General features: G+C 46.3%; 1 protein-coding gene across 8 annotated transcripts in view; it reads left to right on the top strand.

The window, feature by feature from the left end:
- Nucleotides 1–20,796, top strand: part of NTRK3 (neurotrophic receptor tyrosine kinase 3) — a 418,664-nt gene that overhangs the window by 242,347 nt on the left and 155,521 nt on the right. For all 8 annotated transcript variants that reach the window (XM_043490362.1, XM_043490363.1, XM_043490359.1 and 5 more), the window contains one exon: nt 9,733–9,921. In XM_043490362.1, coding sequence (XP_043346297.1) covers nt 9,733–9,921 — 189 coding nt within the window. The remainder of the gene's footprint in view (nt 1–9,732; nt 9,922–20,796) is intronic.

A 20,796-nucleotide genomic window follows, 5' to 3' on the forward strand; every position in this document is an offset into this window, starting at 1 on the left:
CTTTTTTCCATTGTATATCCTTGCCTCCTTTGTCAAAGATAAGGTGTCCATAGGTTCGTGGATTTATCTCTGGGCTTTCTATTCTGTTCCATTGATCTATATTTCTGTCTTTGTGCCAGTACCATACTGTCTTGATGACTGTGGCTTTGTAGTAGAGTCTGAAGTCAGGCAGGTTGATTCCTCCAGTTCCATTCTTCTTTCTCAAGATTACTTTGGCTATTCGAGGTTTTTTGTATTTCCATACAAATTGTGAAATTATTTGTTCTAGTTCTGTGAAAAATACCGTTGGTAGCTTGATAGGGATTGCATTGAATCTATAGATTGCTTTGGGTAGAATAGCCATTTTGACAATATTGATTCTTCCAATCCATGAACACGGTATGTTTCTCCATCTGTTTGTGTCCTCTTTGATTTCTTTCATCAGTGTTTTATAGTTTTCTATGTATAGGTCTTTTGTTTCTTTAGGTAGATATACTCCTAAGTATTTTATTCTTTTTGTTGCAATGGTGAATGGTATTGTTTCCTTAATTTCTCTTTCTGTTTTCTCATTGTTAGTGTATAGGAATGCAAGGGATTTCTGTGTGTTAATTTTATATCCTGCAACTTTACTATATTCATTGATTAGCTCTAGTAATTTTCTGGTAGAGTCTTTAGGGTTTTCTATGTAGAGGATCATGTCATCTGCAAACAGCGAGAGTTTCACTTCTTCTTTTCCTATCTGGATTCCTTTTACTTCTTTTTCTGCTCTGATTGCTGTGGCCAAAACTTCCAACACTATGTTGAATAGTAGTGTGAGAGTGGGCACCCTTGTCTTGTTCCTGATTTCAGGGGAAATGCTTTCAATTTTTCACCATTGAGGGTGATGCTTGCTGTGGGTTTGTCATATATAGCTTTTATTATGTTGAGGTATGTTCCTTCTATTCCTGCTTTCTGGAGAGTTTTAATCATAAATGAGTGTTGAATTTTGTCAAAGGCTTTCTCTGCATCTATTGAGATAATCATATGGTTTTTATCTTTCAATTTGTTAATGTGGTGTATTACATTGATTGATTTGCAGATATTAAAGAATCCTTGCATTCCTGGGATAAAGCCCACTTGGTCATGGTGTATGATTTTTTTAATATGTTGTTGGATTCTGTTTGCTAGAATTTTGTTAAGGATTTTTGCATCTATGTTCATCAGTGATATTGGCCTGTAGTTTTCTTTTTTTGTGGCATCTTTGTCTGGTTTTGGAATTAGGGTGATGGTGGCCTCATAGAATGAGTTTGGAAGCTTACCTTCATCTGCAATTTTCTGGAAGAGTTTGAGTAAGATAGGTGTTAGCTCTTCTCTAAATTTTTGGTAGAATTCAGCTGTGAAGCCATCTGGTCCCGTGCTTTTGTTTGCTGGCAGATTTTTGATTACAGTTTCTATTTCCTTGCTTGTGATGGGTCTGTTAAGATCTTCTATTTCTTCCTGGTTCAGTTTTGGAAAGTTATACTTTTCTAAGAATTTGTCCATTTCTTCCAACTTGTCCATTTTATTGGCATTGAGCTGCTGGTAGTAGTCTCTTATGATCCTTTGTATTTCAGTGTTGTCTGTTGTGATCTCTCCATTTTCATTTCTAATTTTGTTAATTTGGTTCTTCTCTCTTTGCTTCTTAATGAGTCTTGCTAATGGTTTGTCAACTTTGTTTATTTTTTCCAAAAACCAGCTTTTAGCTTTGTTGATTTTTGCTATGGTCTCTTTAGTTTCTTTTGCATTTATTTCTGCCCTGATTTTTAAGATTTCTTTCCTTCTGCTAACCCTGGGGTTCTTCATTTCTTCCTTCTCTAATTGCTTTAGGTGTAGAGTTAGGTTATTTATTTGGCTTTTTTCTTGTTTCTTGATGTGAGCCTGTAATGCTATGAACCTTCCCCTTAGCACTGCTTTTACAGTATCCCATAGGTTTTGGGTTGTTGTGTTTTCATTTTCATTCATTTCTATACATATTTTGATTTCTTTTTTGATTTCTTCTATGATTTGTTGGTTATTCAGAAGCGTGTTATTTAGCCTCCATATGTTTGAAGTTTTAACAATTTTTTTCCTGTAATTGAGATCTAATCTTACTGCACTGTGGTCAGAAAAGATGACTGGAATGATTTCAATTTTTTTGAATTTTCCAAGACCAGATTTATGGCCCAGGATGTGATCTATTCTGGAGAAGGTTCCGTGTGCACTTGAGAAAAAGGTGAAGTTGATTGTTTTGGGGTGAAATGTCCTATAGATATCAATTAGGTCTAGCTGGTCCATTGTGTCATTTAAGGTTTGTGTTTCCTTGTTAATTTTCTGTTTAGTTGATCTATCCATAGTTGTGAGTTGGGTATTAAAGTCTCCCACTATTATTGTGTTACTATTAATTTCCTCTTTCATACTCGTTAGCGTTTGCCGTACATATTGCGGTGCTCCTATGTTGGGTGCATATATATTTATAATTGTTATATCTTCTTCTTGATTGATCCTTTGATCATTATGTAGTGTCCTTCTTTGTCTCTTTTCACATCCTTTATTTGAAAGTCTATTTTATCTGATATGAGTATTGCGACTCCTGCTTTCTTTTGGTCTCCGTTTGCATGAAATATTTTTTCCAGCCCTTCACTTTTAGTCTGTATGTGTCTCTTGTTTTGAGGTGGGTCTCTTGTAGACAGCATATATGGGGGTCTTGTTTTTGTATCCATTCAGCCAATCTTTGTCTTTTGGTTGGGGCATTCAACCCATTTACATTTAGGGTAATTATTGATAGGTGTGGTCCCGTTGCCATTTACTTTGTTGTTTTGGGTTCACGTTTATACAACCTTTCTGCATTTCCTGTCTAGAGAAGATCCTTTAGCATTTGTTGAAGAGCTGGTTTGGTGGTGCTGAATTCTCTCAGCTTTTGCTTATCTGTAAAGCTTTTGAATTCTCCTTCATATCTGAATGAGATCCTTGCTGGATACAGTAATCTAGGTTGTAGGTTATTCTCTTTCATTACTTTCAGTACGTCCTGCCATTCCCTTCTGGCCTGGAGGGTTTCTATTGATAGATCAGCTGTTATCCTTATGGGATCCCTTTGTGTGTTATTTGTTGTTTCTCCCTTGCTGCTTTTAATATTTGTTCTTTGTGTTTGATCTTTGTTAATTTGATTAATATGTGTCTTGGGGTGTTTTGCCTTGGGTTTATCCTGTTTGGGACTCTCTGGGCTTCTTGGACTTGGGTGGCTATTTCCTTCCCCATTTTAGGGAAGTTTTCAGCTATTATCTCCTCGAGTATTTTCTCATGGCCTTTCTTTTTGTCTTCTTCTTCTGGAACTCCTATGATTGGAATGTTGGGGCGTTTCACATTGTCCCAGAGGTCCCTGAGGTTGTCCTCATTTCTTTTGATCCTTTTTTCTTTTTTCCTCTCTGCTTCATTTATTTCCACCATTTTATCTTCTATCTCACTTATCCTATCTTCTGCCTCCGTTATTCTACTCTTGGTTCCCTCCAAAGTGTTTTTGATCTCATTCATTGCATTGTTCATTTTTAATTGACTCTTTTTTATTTCTTCTAGGTCTTTATTAAACAATTCTTGTATCTTTTCAATCTTTGTCTCCAGGCTATTTATCTGTAACTCCATTTTGTTTTCAAGATTTTGGATCATTTTTATTATCATTATTCTAAATTCTTTTTCAGGTAGATTCCCTATCTCCTCCTCTTTTGTTTGACTTGGTGGGCATTTTTCATGTTCCTTTACCTGTTGGGTATTTCTTTGCCTTTTCATCTTGTTTAGATTGCTGTGTCTGGAGTGGGCTTTCTGTATTCTGGAGGTCTGTGGTTCCTTTTTATTGTGGAGGATTAACCCAGTGGGTGGGGTTAGACGATTGGCTTGTCAAGGTTTCCTGGTTAGGGAAGCTTGCGTCAGTGTTCTGGTGCGTGGAATTTGATTTCTTCTCTTTGGAGAGCAATGGAGTGCCCAGTAATGAGTTTTGAGATGGGTCTATGTGTTAGGTGTGTCCTTGGGCAGCCTGTATGTTGACGTTCACGGCTATGTTCCTGCGTTGCTGGAGAATTTGCATGGTATGTCTTGCTCTATAACTTATTGGCTCTTGGGTGGTGGTTGGTTTCAGTGTAGGTATGGAGGCTTTTGGACAGTCACTTATTACTTAAAGTTCCATGTAGTCAGGAGTTTTCTGGTGTTCTCAGGTTTTGGGCTTAAGTCTCCTGCCTCTGCATTTCAGTTTTATTCTTCCTGTAGTCTCAGGACTTCTCCAACTATACAGCACTGATAAGAAAACTTCTAGGTTAATGGCGAAAAGATTCTCCCCCGTTAGTGACACCCAGAGAGGTTCACAGAGTTACATGAAGAAGAGGAGAGGGAGGAGGGAGATAGAGATGAGCAGGAGGAGAAAAAGGGGGACTCAAGAGGAGAGAGACAGATCTAAGCAGCTGTCTGTTCCCAGAGTGTTCTCCGTAGCTCAGTCACCTACAAAGATTCACAGAATTGGATTGGGAAGAGAAGGGGAAAGGAGGAAATAGAGGTGTTCTGAGGTAGAAAACAGAGAGTCAAGATTGGGAGAGAATAATCTTCGTTTTAAAAATAGGGCTTCTCTTCTTTTTTTTCTTTTTTTTTGTAAGGTTATAGTGTATTGAAAATGAAAATTAAGGAGTAGTAGAGGAGTACTAGAGGACTTTAAAAGAAATAAGAGAAAAAGAAAAATAGAAAATAGAAGAGAAAAAGGAAAGGAAAAAAAGAAGAAAAAAAAAGAAAAAAAAAATTTTTTTCTCCTCCTAATTAAAAAAATCGTAAAAATCTATGGAAATGAAAGTTAAGGAGTAATGGGGGAGTAATAGGGGATTTTGAAGGAAAATAAAAGAGAAAAAATAAAAAATAAAAAAAGAAAAAATAATAAAAAATAAAAAAAGAAAAAAAAATAGAAAAAAGTAAAATTATATCTAGGAGTTTCTCTGGAGCTGTTGCGGTCAGTGTGGGTTCGGCTCAGTTTCAGATAGCTCCTCGTTCCAGCTTACACTTCTCGATATCTACAGGCCCCTTCTGGTGTAGTCGGTGTTTTCTAGAGGGATTTTAATCTGTTGCACCAGTCCCTTCTGAAGCGGTTCCCTTTGTTCATTTGGCTTCTGTTTGCCGGTCTCTTCAGAGCCTCATTTCCGCCCTGACACAGGCGGGCGGAGGTGGACTCTTATTCAGGTAGCTAGTTCCGTCGCTCTGCGGGAAGGGGCTGACGTTGCGGGGAGGGGCTGGCGCTGCAGGGAGGGGCTTGCGCGGGGACGGACTGGCGCTGCCGGGAGGGGCTGACGCTGCTTTCTCCGTCTGTGCTGCTCAGGCTCCCGGCTGTTCTATATGGAGCGCGCCCCGCGCTGCGCGAGGTTCCAGCCCTAGGGTGATCCACAAAAGCGCGGAACGAAAAGCTGCGCCTGCTCTCTGTGCCTTCCCCGTCAGAGCGGTCCAGGCAGCCAGGGGCTTGATGGGCGCACTATCCCCAGGTGTGGCACACTCACTCCCTTCCGCGGACCCAGTCTCAGTTTCCGCTGGCGCCAGTCGGGTGCGCGCGCCTTCCGCCCTCCGCGTCCCCAGCCCCCGTCCCCGCCCGCGCCGGTCGGGTGCCTGCGCCCTGTGTCTCGCCGCGACCTTCCCCTCCCCCCTGCCTCCTGCCTCCGGCGGGGCTGGGCCGGTCCGCAGCCTGCGAGCTCTTCTCTGGACTTTCTCCGTCCCTTTGTTCTGCGAACGGCCGGCAGTGTGTTCGGGCCGGTTAATTTACTCTCTCTCCTTTGGTCTCCCACAGTTCAAGTTGGCACCTCACAGAAGCTCCCTCCGATTGTCCTCAGGGCACTCAGGCCCAGACCCTACTCCAAGCAATGCCGCCTAAGATTCCCTTCCCGGGACGGATCTCCGTCCTTAGCTCTTTTGTCTCACTTTTAATCTTTTATATTTTGTCCTACCTCCTTTCGAAGACAATGGGCTGCCTTTCTGGGCGCCTGATGACCTCAGCTAGCGATCAGAAGTTGTTTTGTGAAGTTTGCTCTGCGTTCAGTTATTCTTTTGATGAATTTGTAGGAGAGAAAGTGGTCTCCCCGTCCTACTCCTCCGCCATCTTGGCTCCTCTGAGTCTTTAAATTTCATAACTTTTCTTTCCTGTTTACCATCGTCTCCCTTTCTGTTTGACTTTTTTACATTTTCTTCCCCTGTTCTGTGGAAATTGCTCTCATCAAGGCCACTTTCTTGTTGTCAAATGCAGTGACTTGATTTCGTTCTTCATCTTACATGTCCTCTGTATATAATGCTCTTCAGCTTCTAGAAGTTCTCCTTCAATAGTAGACAGACTGACTTCAAAGACAGTAGGCTTTTCTCACTCTTTTCTACTTTTCTGAGCATTTCTTCTCACCCTTTTCCAGCTCCCTTTCCCTTGTGTGTATTTTAAGTAGTTGGTCCTCCAGAGCTCTGAAACCTGCTTTATTCTTTTATTTCTTTCTAGTCTTTGTGAACAACCCCAGCCATCTCTTTCCATGGCTTATTGTGGTTGTTTAATTGCTGAGTTGTGTCCAACCCTTTTGTGACCCCATGGACAGTAACCTGCCAGGCTCCTCTGTCCATGGGATTTCCCAGGCAAGAATACTGGAGTGGGTTGCCATTCCCTTCTCCAGGGGATCTTCCCGACCCAGGGATGGAACCTGCATCTCGTGCATTGGCAGGCGGATTCTTTACCACTAGTGCCACCTGGGAAACCCAACTGTAGAAGGACTCTTCTACCTATGGCTTTTTCCTAAGCCCTTTTCAAATTCTAGAATAAATAATGTCAAGAAAGTCAATGCTGTTTTTAGAGCACAGCCTTTTGAAACATTTTATTGACCACTCACTTTGTCCATGGTTGATGAAAGCTGATTTGAATGTCCAGTGTTCTATTATCTCCAAATTCTTCCTGCCTTGATGCCCTTCCTCCATGTTGCCATAACAACTCACATCCTATAATGCTGAGAACAGGGGAGCTGAGGTCTGGGGGCCTTCTGTTGCTTGGTCTTTGGTGAACTGGATCCCTGACTCCCTATTTCTTCCTTTGCTGCTTTGTTTTGCTGAAGCTTCCACTTGCTGCTGCTTCCTAAGAAAGAGCAAGATAAACTTTTTCATGTCTGCAAATGCCTCTCTTTTGCCCTTCCATTGGGTGAATACATTTTTAGGTGTAGAATTCTAGATTGAATATTTGTCCATCAGAATTTTGAAGCAATTTGCTCAGTTAGAGTAACAGTATATAAGGTTGTTATGGAGAATTTTGCTATCTTTCTGATTCCAGTTCTTTTGGAAATATGACCTGACCCACCCTCCTGGAAGCTCTTAGCGTCTTCTCCTTATCTTTATGATTCTGGCATTTCATAATTTTGTGTCTTGGTCTGTGTGTGTGTGTCCACTTGTATGCATGCATGCTCTCATTTATGTGTTAACCCTCCCACAGACCCTGTGGTCCTTTCTTCCATATCTTCCTCCTCTTTGTAAGCAAGGTTTGCTTCTTTGCTTTTTCATCTTCCCAGACGTTGTTGAAATATCTCATTTCCTCTTGCTTCCCCTCTTCCTCTTTGTGTACCAATATTTATTTAATTCCTTTGTATGTTAATGTGAAGAGGAGGTAGAGACCTGAGCTCTAGCCATGTTTAACTGGAAATCACTCAGAAGTGTTTCAAAAACGTTTACAATGTCTTTTCAGGAGCTGGTCTCTTTCTGCAAGGCACGTGATGGCTGCAAGAATTTCGGCAACCCCTTCCTGCGACTTTTTCAAGTGGTCTCCAAGCACAGTCAGACATTTGTTACAGATCGTAACAAGCCTGTCTGTGCTTATGGAGTGGAATTCAGGGTCCTCAGTTTGCATTTACCCATCTTGCGTTTAGTTCAGCCTCATTGGTGCTTCACCTTGCTATCTGATGGGAAATATTCTTCCCATAAACTTCAGTAAGATGTAATGGATTTCTACAGTGGAAATATTGTTCGAGCAGCAAAACCAAATCACGGCAGGTGCTTTGTCTTGGGACCATGTGTCTTGCAAAGCAGCCATTTAAAATGCCACTTGTAGAAAGCTACAAACAGTCACAGCTAATTCACTTTACAGGAGTTTTATTTGTACGTAGGGGAGAATCGCACCAGCAAACAGAATCATTGCTCTACCAAGATTGCAGCATTAGTTATCTTTGTCAACTTGTGTTCACAGATCACCTTAGGTCCTAGGCTTTTCCTTTGGGGTAGAAAATGGTGGCACTGGGGTTGGTGAAGATGCAAATGGTATCCTTTGAAGCCATTGGGGCAAATATAGTGCTCTCAAGAGTGGGACATGGGACTTCGGTCTGGTGGTCCAGTTGTTAAGAGTCCTTCTGCCAATGTGGGGGACACAGGTTCGATCTCTGGCCTGGGAAGATTCCACATGCCGTTGGTGAAACTAAACCTGTACACCACAACCACTGAAGCCCATGTGCCTAAACCTGTACACCACAACCACTGAAGCCCATGTGCCTAGAGTCTGTGCTCCGCAACAAGAGAAGCCAGTGCATTGAGAAGCCTGAGCACCGCAACTGGAGAGTAGCCCCTACTCACAGCAACTAGAGAAAACTGCTGCACAGCAACAAAGATCCAGCATAGCCAAAAATTTAAAAAAACAACAAAAGAATGGAACTGCTGTCTCAGCTGCACATAGGCTAATAGTGTTCCAGCCTCAGTGCGGTCATTTGTGAAAGCTGGTCCAAGTTAGATGCAAGCCTGCTTTGGACTTATGCAAGACAGGATACAAGCCGGTCTTGGGCCAGGGAGGCTCGAGAGCAAGTGAAAGTGTTAGCCTCTCATTTGTGTCCAGCTCTTTACGACCCCCTGGACTGCGGCCCACCACGCTCCTCTGTCCATGGAATTCTCCCAAGAATACTGGAGTGGGTTGCCATTTCCTTCAGGGGATCATCACAACCCAGGGATTAAACCCCGCCTCTCGTATTACAGGCAGATTCTTTGTCCAATGAAAGTTACTTTCTACTCCTGTAGGAATCTGATGGCCATGCTGGAAAGGTTCTTAGCCTCCAGGGACTTAGCTGGACGTGGGACTCCCAAGGAAACTCTTTAAATCGTAATGCCCGAGATACATTCCCAGACCAACTGTGTCAGAATCTTTGGGAGTGGGACCCAGCATCAATAGCTTTATTGGCTATTTTTACAATAGTTATTCATTTATTTGGCTGTGCCAGGTCAGTTGATCTTTAGTTGCAGCTCATGAGATCCAGTCCCCTGCCCAGGGATTGCGCTCTTGCCCCCTGCATTGGGAACTCAGAGCCTTAGTCCTGCCAGACCACCAGGGAAGTCCCCAAAATGACAGCAGTTTTGAAAGCTCTTGAAGAGACAAAGGACAGGGTGCATACTAGCACTGGGTCATTTTTTAACATCCTGTTGTTGTTACGTAAGTGAAGAAATTTAACTTTTAATTATTTTGAACTAATTTAGATGGGAAGAAAGTGGAAATAATCATGTCATTATTATTTAGATTCACTCTTGCAGCTGTTTCCATGGCGTGGTGGGGTAGAGTTTTCTCCCTCTCATGAGAGAGAATTAAGGGGTTATTGTCAATTCAGAATCTAGGGCATTTGAGGAATATCCTTTTAGTGGATTTTGCTCCCATGGAAAATATGATGGGAAAAAAATAATGGAAGGGTCCGTGGGCAGGGCTGGGCACTGGCTGGATGTGACTTCACCCGGGTCCCGTGTCTCTCCTGGGTTGTGCAGGTCCTGTGGCTGTCATCAGTGGTGAGGAGGACTCGGCTAGCCCCCTGCATCACATCAACCATGGCATCACCACGCCCTCGTCGCTGGACGCCGGGCCAGACACGGTGGTCATCGGTATGACCCGGATCCCAGTCATCGAGAATCCCCAGTACTTCCGTCAGGGACATAACTGCCACAAGCCAGACACATGTGAGTACCGTGGGAGACTCTTGTCCCTTCTGGGGTTGGAGGGGGGCATGGTGATAGACCATGGAGGCGGGGGTTCTGGAGCATTCTGGGGTGACCTACCACCTGCTAACTTCCCACTCTCTAGGAGACCCTCCCTCTTTGTCTAAAAACTCGATGAACAGCCTGGGCAAGGGGATGCCATGAGCCAGAGGCCCCTGGGCGGAGCGGGCTTGGGGCAGGGGAAGGCGAATCAGCCTGGAGGCAGCAGGCCCAGCCCCACCTGGAGAGGGGCTTCCAGTAAGGCAGGGACACAGGCACAGCTGGTTGTATCTGCAGACACCTGGCCTGTGTGTGCAGGAATCTTTGCCCAGACTACAGCCCCCAAGGTCGTCAGGCCCTCCACCCACACCTCCCCGGGAGGGGAAGGGAGGGAAGGGCAGCGAGTACCTTTGGAATGGAAACATCTCTCCAGCTGCCCTCCAGTGCCCCGAAGGGTACAGTCTGAGAATCGGATCAGAGACCCTGTGCTCGGACCCCTCCCCTCCTCACCGTAGATGTCTCCTTGAGATCAGAGGGCTCAGGGCACCTGCTTCCTACCCTCTTACCTCCCGGTGGCTCAGGCCCTCCCTTTGTACTCCTGCTGAGTCTGCGAGGGCCTCCCCTGGCCCCTGGAGCCTCGGCGGCTCTGCCCTCCCTCCGGCAGGTGTTCCCCTTGCTGTGTCCCCAGGTTCAAATCTAGGCTCAGTGACCCCGGGGCACACCCCTCCACTCCCACTGCACCTGCTCCCCCAAAATGGTTGATGTCCAGAGAGGGAGCCCTGGAGACTGCCTTAGAGCTGGAAGGGACAGAAGAGATGGGTTAGGTTAAGGCCTCATCTGCAGACAGGAAACCCAAGGTTTAGGGAGGCTGTGAGTCCCCCTCTCCTGCCCACAGGCTTCTGCTAGTCTGTTCGCTTCATCCGGTCAGCTAGTCCAGGCCAGCCCAGGAAGAAATGCCCCTGGTCTTGCTCTCCCCCTGGTGGAGCTCTCTGTATTTGGGATGCACTCTTGCAGTTCACAGAACTCTTGCTGCTCCCACTAGTCCATCTGATAGCAGAGCAGGCATTCGGCCACCTCATCCGCCTCCGCTTCTGTTTTTCTGGCTCTGTGTTTAGTGAGAGGATTGCCGCCGTGGGAGGGACTGAGCTTGAATCTGGACAAGGTCATCATTTGCCTCCCAACCTTGAGAGTCCTCTAGAATCTGTCTCAGTGTTTGTCACACTCCCCCATCAGTACCAGTTAGAGGAAGGATACTTGGGTTCTAGAGCAGGGCTGGGCAAGGGAAGAGAGATACCTGTGTTTTGGATAAACAGTGGGGAAGACCGTGTCCAGAATGGTTCTACTCTGGCTTTAAACCTTTCGCCTCAGATCAGCATCATCCTCGACTGACCTGGGTGTGGCCATGAGGAAAGTCCTTCCATGATGCTCGCGTGAGTCCGAGCTTAGTCTGGGGTTGGCATTGCTGAGTTTTCTAGAGTGATGTTGGTACTTGAATAGAGGCTTGGCACTGCTGTGTTGAATATGCAACTGGTTCTGCTTATTTCGAGGATCCTATAAAATCACCATGAACATGAAATTAGCAAACCCTGGACCATTGTTCCTGGGGAAATCCAGGGTTAGGTTCCTTGTGAGCCTCTGGTCACAACCTTTTTATCAGCTGATCAAGACATAACCTGTATTGCGTGTGCTTCTGTTTGAGGCTACTTTAGTACATATTACTGATTCATTAACATTGAGCTCATAGTGACCAACAGCACTATGACTCATGCCTGGACCAAGCTTATCAAACACACCTGTTTTCTCCATACGGCACATCACAGCATTCACACTCATGGAAAACGGTAGACCTCGATTCAGCACTCTGCTTGGGGGCTGCTTTAAACAGTGAACTTGTCCACAGAAAACACAAATATGCAATGAAAGTGGCATTGAATAAACCACAAGAAGGATACTCGTTTACAACAGAAGAGCCACAACAAGAAGGCAGAGAGCATGGCTTTTTAGCCTTAATTGGGAACGTGCATGTGGGTGGGTGACTCAAATTTGTCACCACTCCTTAAATGCTTGTGAATGACTGTGAAAGTGTCGTGCGTGTGGGTTTATGGGGTTACACATCAATTGTAGAGAGTAGATGAATTCGTGAAGGCAGAACCCAGGAAAAATGAGGATGGGTTGTGTTCCTGTTAGTGGGAGCTCTGGGTCTCAGGGTAGAGGAGGGTCACGTGGGCTCCTGATCCCAGGGGGAGTGACTCGGTGTCCACACGGGGAGAATCTGATATGTGGGAAGGCAGCTTCTTCTAGGTTGTTGGAATAAGTTGGCACCGTGGAGAGACCTGTGGGGCCTAAATGTCCTTTGAGGTCAAGACCCAGCCCCCAGCCAAGGAGCTGTCGCCCTAGGAACTGGTGCAGCGGAGAAGCGTCCCCGAAACTCCTTGGGTTTGTGACTCAAGGTAGCCAGCCTCTCTATGGTTCTGACAGCATTTCTCTGTATAAGCGACTGGGTCAGCGGAGACAGCGAAAAAGCAGGTTTAGCGACAAGACTTGAGGGGGCAGAGAACAAACAAGACCTCGCAGAGTAGAATCCCTCACTGACTCCGGATCATCCAAACCCTCTGATATTTAGGGGAGATGCCCTTTTCAGGGAAGCAGCATGTTGTGTCCCGTCAGTAGACAGCAGACGGCTCTTAATTGTTTTCAGAAAACACGTGTGGCAGGACAAACAACGTACAGGAGCCTTGTAACGGGATTTGGTTAATCCTCCCTCTGTGAATCTGTGGCTGACTCACACAGTCGGGGAGGGGAGCACCCGGCCCTCTCCTCGCTGAGGTTTACGGGCTGGGAAACAGCAGGTCTCTGATTACAAAGCCTTCATCAGTCAAAGGCAAGGGACTCCAAGACACTTCCCCGTGTGCGAGGAGACACCATCATAAATAATTAAAACCACATGCGCCTGGGCGGATAAATAAGCAGCAGGCGTTTACGATGCTGCAGACGGGGCTGGGGTCACTCCTTTGGGGGTGATGGCAAGAAGCAGGGGATTGAGCAAAGAGAAATGCTCATATCTCAGGGGCCCCCCAGGGGGGCCTCTCCTGTCTGATTCTCTTCCTCATCTCATTTAGCAATGTGGACCGTGGGAAGACATCATAGGCACACAGCTACCTGACTTCAGGCTTCATTTCCGCAAGCCCCCCAGTGATGGATTTAGCACAAAAATGCTTTTCTTTTCTTTACACACGTGTTTATCATAATCAGGGGGGACCTCTCCAGCTGGAGTGATCAAGATGCTGCTCTTCTTCCTGCTTCTCACTGTCTTCAATCCGGGCCATAGAATTTTTCATGGTGTGTAGGAGCTGCTAGGATGTTTAGGGATCACCCAGTACCATTCGTTATCAGATGCTCGCAGCCTCTCACCTGTGTCCCCGAGCATGCTGCATGTGGCATTGTCTTTATTTGGAATGTACTCGGCCTTTCCAGGGATTCTGGAAGAGCTGAATAAAGATGCTCCTACTCGGGCTTGGATACAGAATCTGCAGTCTAGTGAGGCCTCCCTCATCTTTTATTTAAAGTCCACTGATGCTCAAAAGCATCAGGAAACCGGTCTGCCTCCTTGTCACCCAGCTGATTTGGGGCTAGGTCCTTCTGAAGAAGACAGAGAAGGAAATGGAAACCCACTCCAGTATTCTTCCCCGGAGAATCCCTTGGGCAGAGGAGCTCGGCAGGCTCCAGTCCATGGGGTTGCAAAGAGTCGGACATGACTGAAGCGACTTAGCACACTCACCTTGTGAATAAGACACTGATAGGCCGGTCTAGATGGGTCACTGGGGAGAAGTTTCAAGCTCTTTGTAGCCACACTGGGCAGTTGGTGACTTTTGTTCCTCTTGTGACAGCTCTGGGCTGCAGTCATGGTGCCTGTACTGAGTTGGACTGTGGGCAGCGGTGTTAGCATCACGCTCTGGCTCATTCCCATCAGTTGATTGGGAGGCTACTTGGCTCTGCTGAGAAGGCCCTGGGGTTCTCTGCTCCTCCCCTTTTCCCGAACCTATTCTCAGAAGACAGCTGTGCCTCTTGGTTGAGAGAGCAGGGGCCAGCTGGGGTTGCTAACACGGGTTCGTTTCCTGCTCTCTGTGCCCAGGCCAGGCTGTCTGCCTTTATTCCCAGGTTGTTTCTGTCTCATCTTCCCAGCATCAGTGCTCCCACCTCTCCATCCCTCTGCCCCTCCTGGTGGGCCTGCAGTCAGGGACTCTCCCCGACCCTGGTCCTTTTAGACACCGCTCGGCCCTGCACCTCTTCATGTTCCCTGCCGCATAGCTCCATTTCCCCAGGAATCCCTGAATCCTCCACCCTCCATCTCTTGGTAAAACTCGAGCATGTTCCTTTGGGGTCTCTCCCCTTCATTAGTATAGTGGTCATTCACAGAGTGCTGATTTTTCTCCTTTTCATCTATTCAATAAATATTCATGGAGGGTTTGTGTCAGGCCTTCTTTTTGGCTCTGGAAACAATGGTGGAAAAGGCATGCATGGTCCCTACCCTCAGGGGCTCACTGCCACTGGGACTGGTGTCCAAGACACAGGATGGAACACTGTTCCGCCTGGGGCCTTGTGAAGGCCTCACCTTGGTCCTTTCTGCTGATGACTCACCAGCCTTTACCCCTGGACACTTTTTTCCAGGTCTCCCTCCAACTGCATGCCTCCGAATCTTACCACAGGGTAATTCCTGCTTCAAATGCCCGTCTCTTCTCCCCACGTCTCCTCCCTCCCTCCCTCCCTCTTCTTCCTTCCTGCACCTATTCATCACTCAACCACTGGCTCATTTCCAACCTCCCGTGAGACCTTCCTGGACCCATGCTATTGCAACGTGATCTTTCCCTCCTGGGAAAGGAAAAGCCATGCACAATAGTCTTGCATGACTTTAAGTCAAATCTTCGGTCATCATGTCACTTCTCAAAGAGGTGGGTACTGTCTCCCAAACCCAACTTTGAGCTTTTTCCAAAGGATGTAGCTCTTCTGTGTCATCAGTCTTCATTTTCTCTGGAAACATAGCCTGGAACTAGGGTCAGAGAAGATACCAACCAAGCGTCATGACGCTTGGTGAGTATGTCTTCATTCCAGGGTGCAGGCTGCTGTCACAGACCGAGAGAGAGGTCATTGATGGGCATCGGCAGCCTCCTCTGGACCAAGCCTTGGGCTGGCCTTTCCCTTTTTTATCTCATGCAGTCTTTCACCCACTCTCTAAGGGAGAGGCTGCTATACTCATTTCCTCGATAAAGAAGCTGAGGCTCAGTGAGCTTAAAGGACTTGTTGCAGTTCATACAGCTGTTAAGTGTGAGCCTGAGATTAGAAGCCAGACCTACTGACTCCAAGATCCATCACTTCCTCTATCAGATCACGTTGCCTGGGAGTCCAGTGGTCCACAAGCATTCACTCTCCACTTCTTGGGCTCAAGGAAGCTGGCTTTTGAGGAATGCGGTTTTTTTGGAGACCCGCTTTTCTCCCTGTTTCCAGGATGAGGACAGCTCTCCAGGAAGAACCTTGGCTGCGGCTCCCTGCAGTCATGAAGCTGGGCCAGCCTCGGTCTGGCTGGTGGTTCTCATCCCTCTTCCTGAGTTCTCCCCCAGCTCAAGTTCCCAAAGGACCATGGTGGCCTTGGCAATATTTGGCCCTGGGCTTAAGTCAGTTTTTAATATTTTAAACATTTTTTTAGAGCATGTTTAGGGTTTATAGAAAAATTAAGCAGGAAGTGCAGAAAGTTCCATCTACCCCCCAGCACTTCCCTCACCGGAAATCTCCCCTATTACAAACATCTGGCGTTAGTGTGGTAGCATTTGTTACAATCAAAATACAAATATTGATACATTATCATTAACTAAACCATAGTTTACAGCCAGGTTCACTCTCTGCATTGTATACAAGAGCATCCTGTCATGTATCCACCATTTAAGTATCACATACAATGGGTTCACTGCCTTAAAACTCTCTTGTGGTCCATGATTCATCTCCCCTCCCAAACCCCTAGCAACCACTAGTCTTTTTTTACAGTCTTCATAGTTTTGCCTTTTCCAGAATATCATTATAGTTGGGATCATACAGTATGTAGCCTTTTCAGATTGACTTCTTTCACTTAGCCCTGTACATTTTAGGTTCTTTTATGTCTTTTTGTGGCCTGATTGCTTACTTCTTTTTTTTTTTTTTAATCACTGAATGCTTCCTCATCTTGTGGCTGTAACACAGTTTGTCTATTTAGCTACTGAAGGACATTGCATTAGTCTCTAAGGGCTGCTGTAACAAAGCGGCACAAACTGGGTGCTTTCAAACAATAGAAATGTATCATCTCACACTTCTGAAGGCTGGAAGTCTAAAATCAAGGTCTCAGAGACCTCTGCTCCCTCTGCAACCTGGAGGGGAATCTTCCTCCCCTCTTCCTAGCTCTTGGTGGTTTGCTGGTACCCCTTGGCTTACAGCCTCACCACTCCAGCCCTCTGTCCTCACATGGCATCCTCCCCGTGTGTCTGTCTTCACAAGGTTGTCTTATAAGAACACCAGCCATACTAGATTAACGGTCCATCCTATCCCAGGATGACCTCATCTTGACTTGACTCATTATACCTGCAATGATCCTGTTTCCAAATAAGGTCACACTGTAAGGTATGGGGGCTTAGGAATTCAACGTATTTCTGGGGGGGGGCGGTGATGGTGAAGTACACAATTCAACCCATTTAACCCACAGTAAATATCTTGGTTGCTTCCTAGTTGAGGCAGTTATGAATAAAGCTGCTATAAAGATTTGTGTACAGGTTTCTCTTGGACATAAGTTTTCCACTCACTTGCATAAATACCTCGGTGCATGATTTCTGGATCGTATGGTAAGAGGGTGTTTAACTTTGTAAGAAATGGTTAAACTGTCTTCCAAGTGGCTGTACCAAGGCACGTTAGCTTCTGTTGATTTCATCATCAGACTGGCCTCCACGGACCAGAGACCCCTCCTGCCCCAGGGTCTCTTGGACTTGTCAGTGTATACCTGCCGGTTTTGTGTGCTTTCTGGAATGTGTCTGTGTATGTGTGTGTACACACATGTGTGTGCATCTGTGTATCTTCTCTCCACCCTAAACTGTACCAGCAACGGATGATTGTAGAATTCTCACTGAATAGTTGCCTAACCTATATACAAGGAGCATACTTCACTTCCAACTTGTCACTGGTGAGGCCAGTCGCTGCCTTGACTACAGAACTGGTCTCTTGACTTCCTGATCAGTATGCTCACGCCATCACAGCGTCTCAAAAGCAGTTTGTCAAGGGCTTCCCCGGTGGCTCAGTGGCAAAAAATCCACCTGCCAAGGCAGGAGACACAGATTCAGTCCCTGTTCCGGGATGATCCCCCCTGCCACGGAGCAACTAAGCCTGTGCGCTATAACTCCCGAGCCTGTGCTCCGCAACAGAAGAAGCCACTGCGGCGAGAAGGCTGTGCACCGCAACTCAGGAGCAGCCCCCGCTCCCTGCAACTCGCGAGAAGCCGAAGCAGCAATCAAGACCCAGCACAGCCAAACATAAATGAAAAAAAAAAATGTTTTTTAAAGATGTCAACTTGAATCAGATGAGTGTCAAATTTCTTGGGGGGAAAAAAAAACAATTTGTCCCGGTGATTCTCCATGGTGCCCACCTGGAATGCCTGGTGACCCTCACCTCTTCAGGCATCCAAATCCTTTTCTTTTGTTTTTGCTTTCTCTGAAACTTTGCTAATTCCTTTTCTTTGCCCACGTGTCGTTTTCAAGCTGGCCTTGGCCTTCCAGCCTCTTTTTCAGGCCTTCAGGACTCTTGTTTTCCACCTGAGTCTCTGCCTTTTGAACCATAGGTGTGCATTCAGTCTGCAGCCCCTCCTGGCTAGTCGCGTCTACTTCCTGCTTCCCTGGGCTTGCCACTCAGCCTCCCTGGCTGACCTGGCAGCTCTCCCCGGGGTCCTCCTCACAGCCTGTCTCTCTCACTGGGGGTTCAATACCCCATCTATGTTGGGTCCCTCCAATGCCCTTTTCTCCTTCATTCCTCAGCCAGTCAACAAACATCCATTGAGCTTTTATTAAGTGTTGGGTTCTCTGACGTGGGGGCTTCCCTGGTGGCTCAGCGGTAAAGAATCGCCTGCAATGCCAGAGACGTGGGTTCGATCTCTGGTCTTGGAAGATCCCCTGGAGAAGGAATTGGCAACCCACTCCAGTATTCTTGCCTGGAGAATCCCATGGACAGAGGAGCCTGGTGGGCTACAGTCCATGAGGTTGCAAAGAGCCAGACATGACTTAGTGACTAAACAACAACTCTGATGTGGGCCCTGGCACAGGGTGAAGGACCCACCCTTCCTTACCTCTCTGGCTACACTGCAGCTCTTCAGAAGTCCTGTCCTCACCCTCTTTCCTCAAGGCAATTGCTTAATGCAGCCCCCTTATCATACCAGCCTATAAGGTGAGGACATTCACAAAGATGACCAAAGTTGTGAACTATGTCCCTTTAACTGGGACCCATGGCTCCTTCATCAAGACTGAAGGGAATGGCTTGTCCCTTCTTCCTCTTCTGGACCAATCAGCCTTGTCTTTTCTGAAAAAGGAACTGATTTCGCTGCTGCTGTGGGGAGCACAGAGCCTGTGAACATAATGCAGCATTAATAGTGCATCGGTGTGATACAGATTTCTGTCCCCTTCTGTGCTAACACACCTTGCTTAGCGCAGGGTAATGATGGGTGTTTATTCCCAGCCATGGGTGTCATGGACTTAGAGATGAAATACGGAGAATGGGCTCCTTTGTCTGGGAGGCCCCCACCCCAGAATCCCAAGCAGAGACAGCAGCCACAGCTGCTGCTACTGAAAAATATGGCTTTCTAGGTTTTTCTCTAGCAGAAGCCCTGATGGACTTGCCTGATGGAAGGAAGGGTGTCTGGTTACAGGGCTGGGCTAGGAGCTTCTCCTCTGGGAGTGGAGCTGAAAAGAGGAGGCTGACTTATGGGGAAAGCGGGGGAGGAGGGACTGTTGTTTGCACCCTCTCATTGGTTTAGGAGGGAGGCTTAGCTCAGTGTGAGTTGGAGAGAATAGGACCAATGTGGGGGTGGGCGGTTCTGATGCATCTCCTCCTTTATTCTGCTTGTTGGATCTTAACCACCCCCCTTAAGGGAACTATAGGTTGTAATGGTAACAGTGATATTTTGCCTTAGCCTTTGTCACCAGTTAGATATCTCCAGGTCCTGTTTGCCAGGCAGTCTCTCATATAACATTTTAACTGAACATAAATTAGGATTGTTCCCTTGGATTTTTCTTCAATCCTATTTTCAAATCCATTTAGGATAAGTAACAGAGTCCTGAGAAGACTGTGATGCTAGGTTTGGTGAGCCCAAGGAAGAAAGGAGTGCTCAGATATATTGCATATGCTAAGTTGCTCAGTCCTGTCTGACTCTTTGCAACCCCATGGACTGTAGCCCACCAGGCTTTTCTGTCCATGGGATTCTCCAGGCAAGAATATTGCAGTGGGTTGCCATGCCCTCCTCCAGGGGATCTTCCCAATCTGGGGATCGAACCCATGTCTCTTACATCTCCTGCACTGGCAGTAAGTTTCTTTACTGCTTGTGCCACTTGGGAAGCCTGCTCAGACACATTACCTATTTCCTTTCTTTCTAGAAAGAGCTAGATGATTCCAAAATGGATTATCTTGGGAACCAAGGCAGTTAAGTCCTAGACCCATATGCTTGAACTTGTCCTGAGGATTTCAGTCAGATTAACCTCTGTTGGATACTGATTCCCAAATCACTTATATCTAGATGAAATCTAAGCTTGTCACTTTGCCATTTCCCCCCTTTTATCCCTGGAAGAAAAAAAGTCACATGATTTCATTTCCCCCAAAGTACCTGGAAATGCTAAGACATTCTTGAGCATATACTTTGGAGCTGTAACCAACTGGACAGATCATGGTCCATCTTCCTGAGCTCAGACGACCTGCCTTCCTGTGGAATCTCATGACTTCATCTCATCTGTGTTCCACTACCATAATCACATACACAAAGTTTAGTAGCTTCATGCAGTCATGCTAATTAAGTAATTAGGTTTAATTATGCTCACTGTAAATACACAGTAATTGGCTTAAAAAAAGTACTTCGGGGATGAGCATGTGCTGCCTGGTGGAGGAGGAGGTGAAGAATGATAAGACCCCCCCTCAAGCCAGCCTGGATCATGTTATTTTGTGGGGGAACTTGCACCCAGGGGACGGTGTACCCAACAACTGAAATTGAATGAGATGTGGAGTGGGTCCTTCACTTCCTGTCCAGAGCCCTGGGTGTTGAAGGACAACTTGTCTTCTTGGCGTGTCTTGGCCTCAGTCTTGTCTTCAAGAAGTGGGGACAGTAACTTCCCTCCAGAGATGCTCTCCAGCTCCAGCTTTCCCAGAGCTTTTACTCTTTTTTTTTTCCCCCTTTCAACTGGATTTGAGCATCTGAATTGGATGGGGGTGTTTTAAGGGTCATCATTCTGAACCAGCTGAAAAATCCACACAGGGGTCAGATAGGAATCAAATTTGGGCTTCATTGCTAAACTTAAGGAAGTTGCTTAGGTGTAAAGCCAGGATGGGCTTCTTAATACCTCTCCAAAATCTTTTTTAAAAAATGTGTTTATTTGGCTGTATCAGGTCTCCTTATGTCACATGGGATCTTTCGCTATGGTGAGTGGGCTCAGTTGGGGTGCACGGGCTTAGTTGCCCTGGGGCATGTGGGATCTTGGTTCCCTGACTGGGGATCGAACCTTCTTCCCCTGCATTGCAAGGTGGATTCTCAACAAGTGGACCACCCAGGGAAGCCCCTCTTCCAAATCTTTGACTTGGAATGCACAGACAGGAGTT

Source organism: Cervus canadensis, chromosome 17 (assembly GCF_019320065.1).
Source record: "Cervus canadensis isolate Bull #8, Minnesota chromosome 17, ASM1932006v1, whole genome shotgun sequence".
Lineage (NCBI taxonomy): Eukaryota > Metazoa > Chordata > Mammalia > Artiodactyla > Cervidae > Cervus > Cervus canadensis.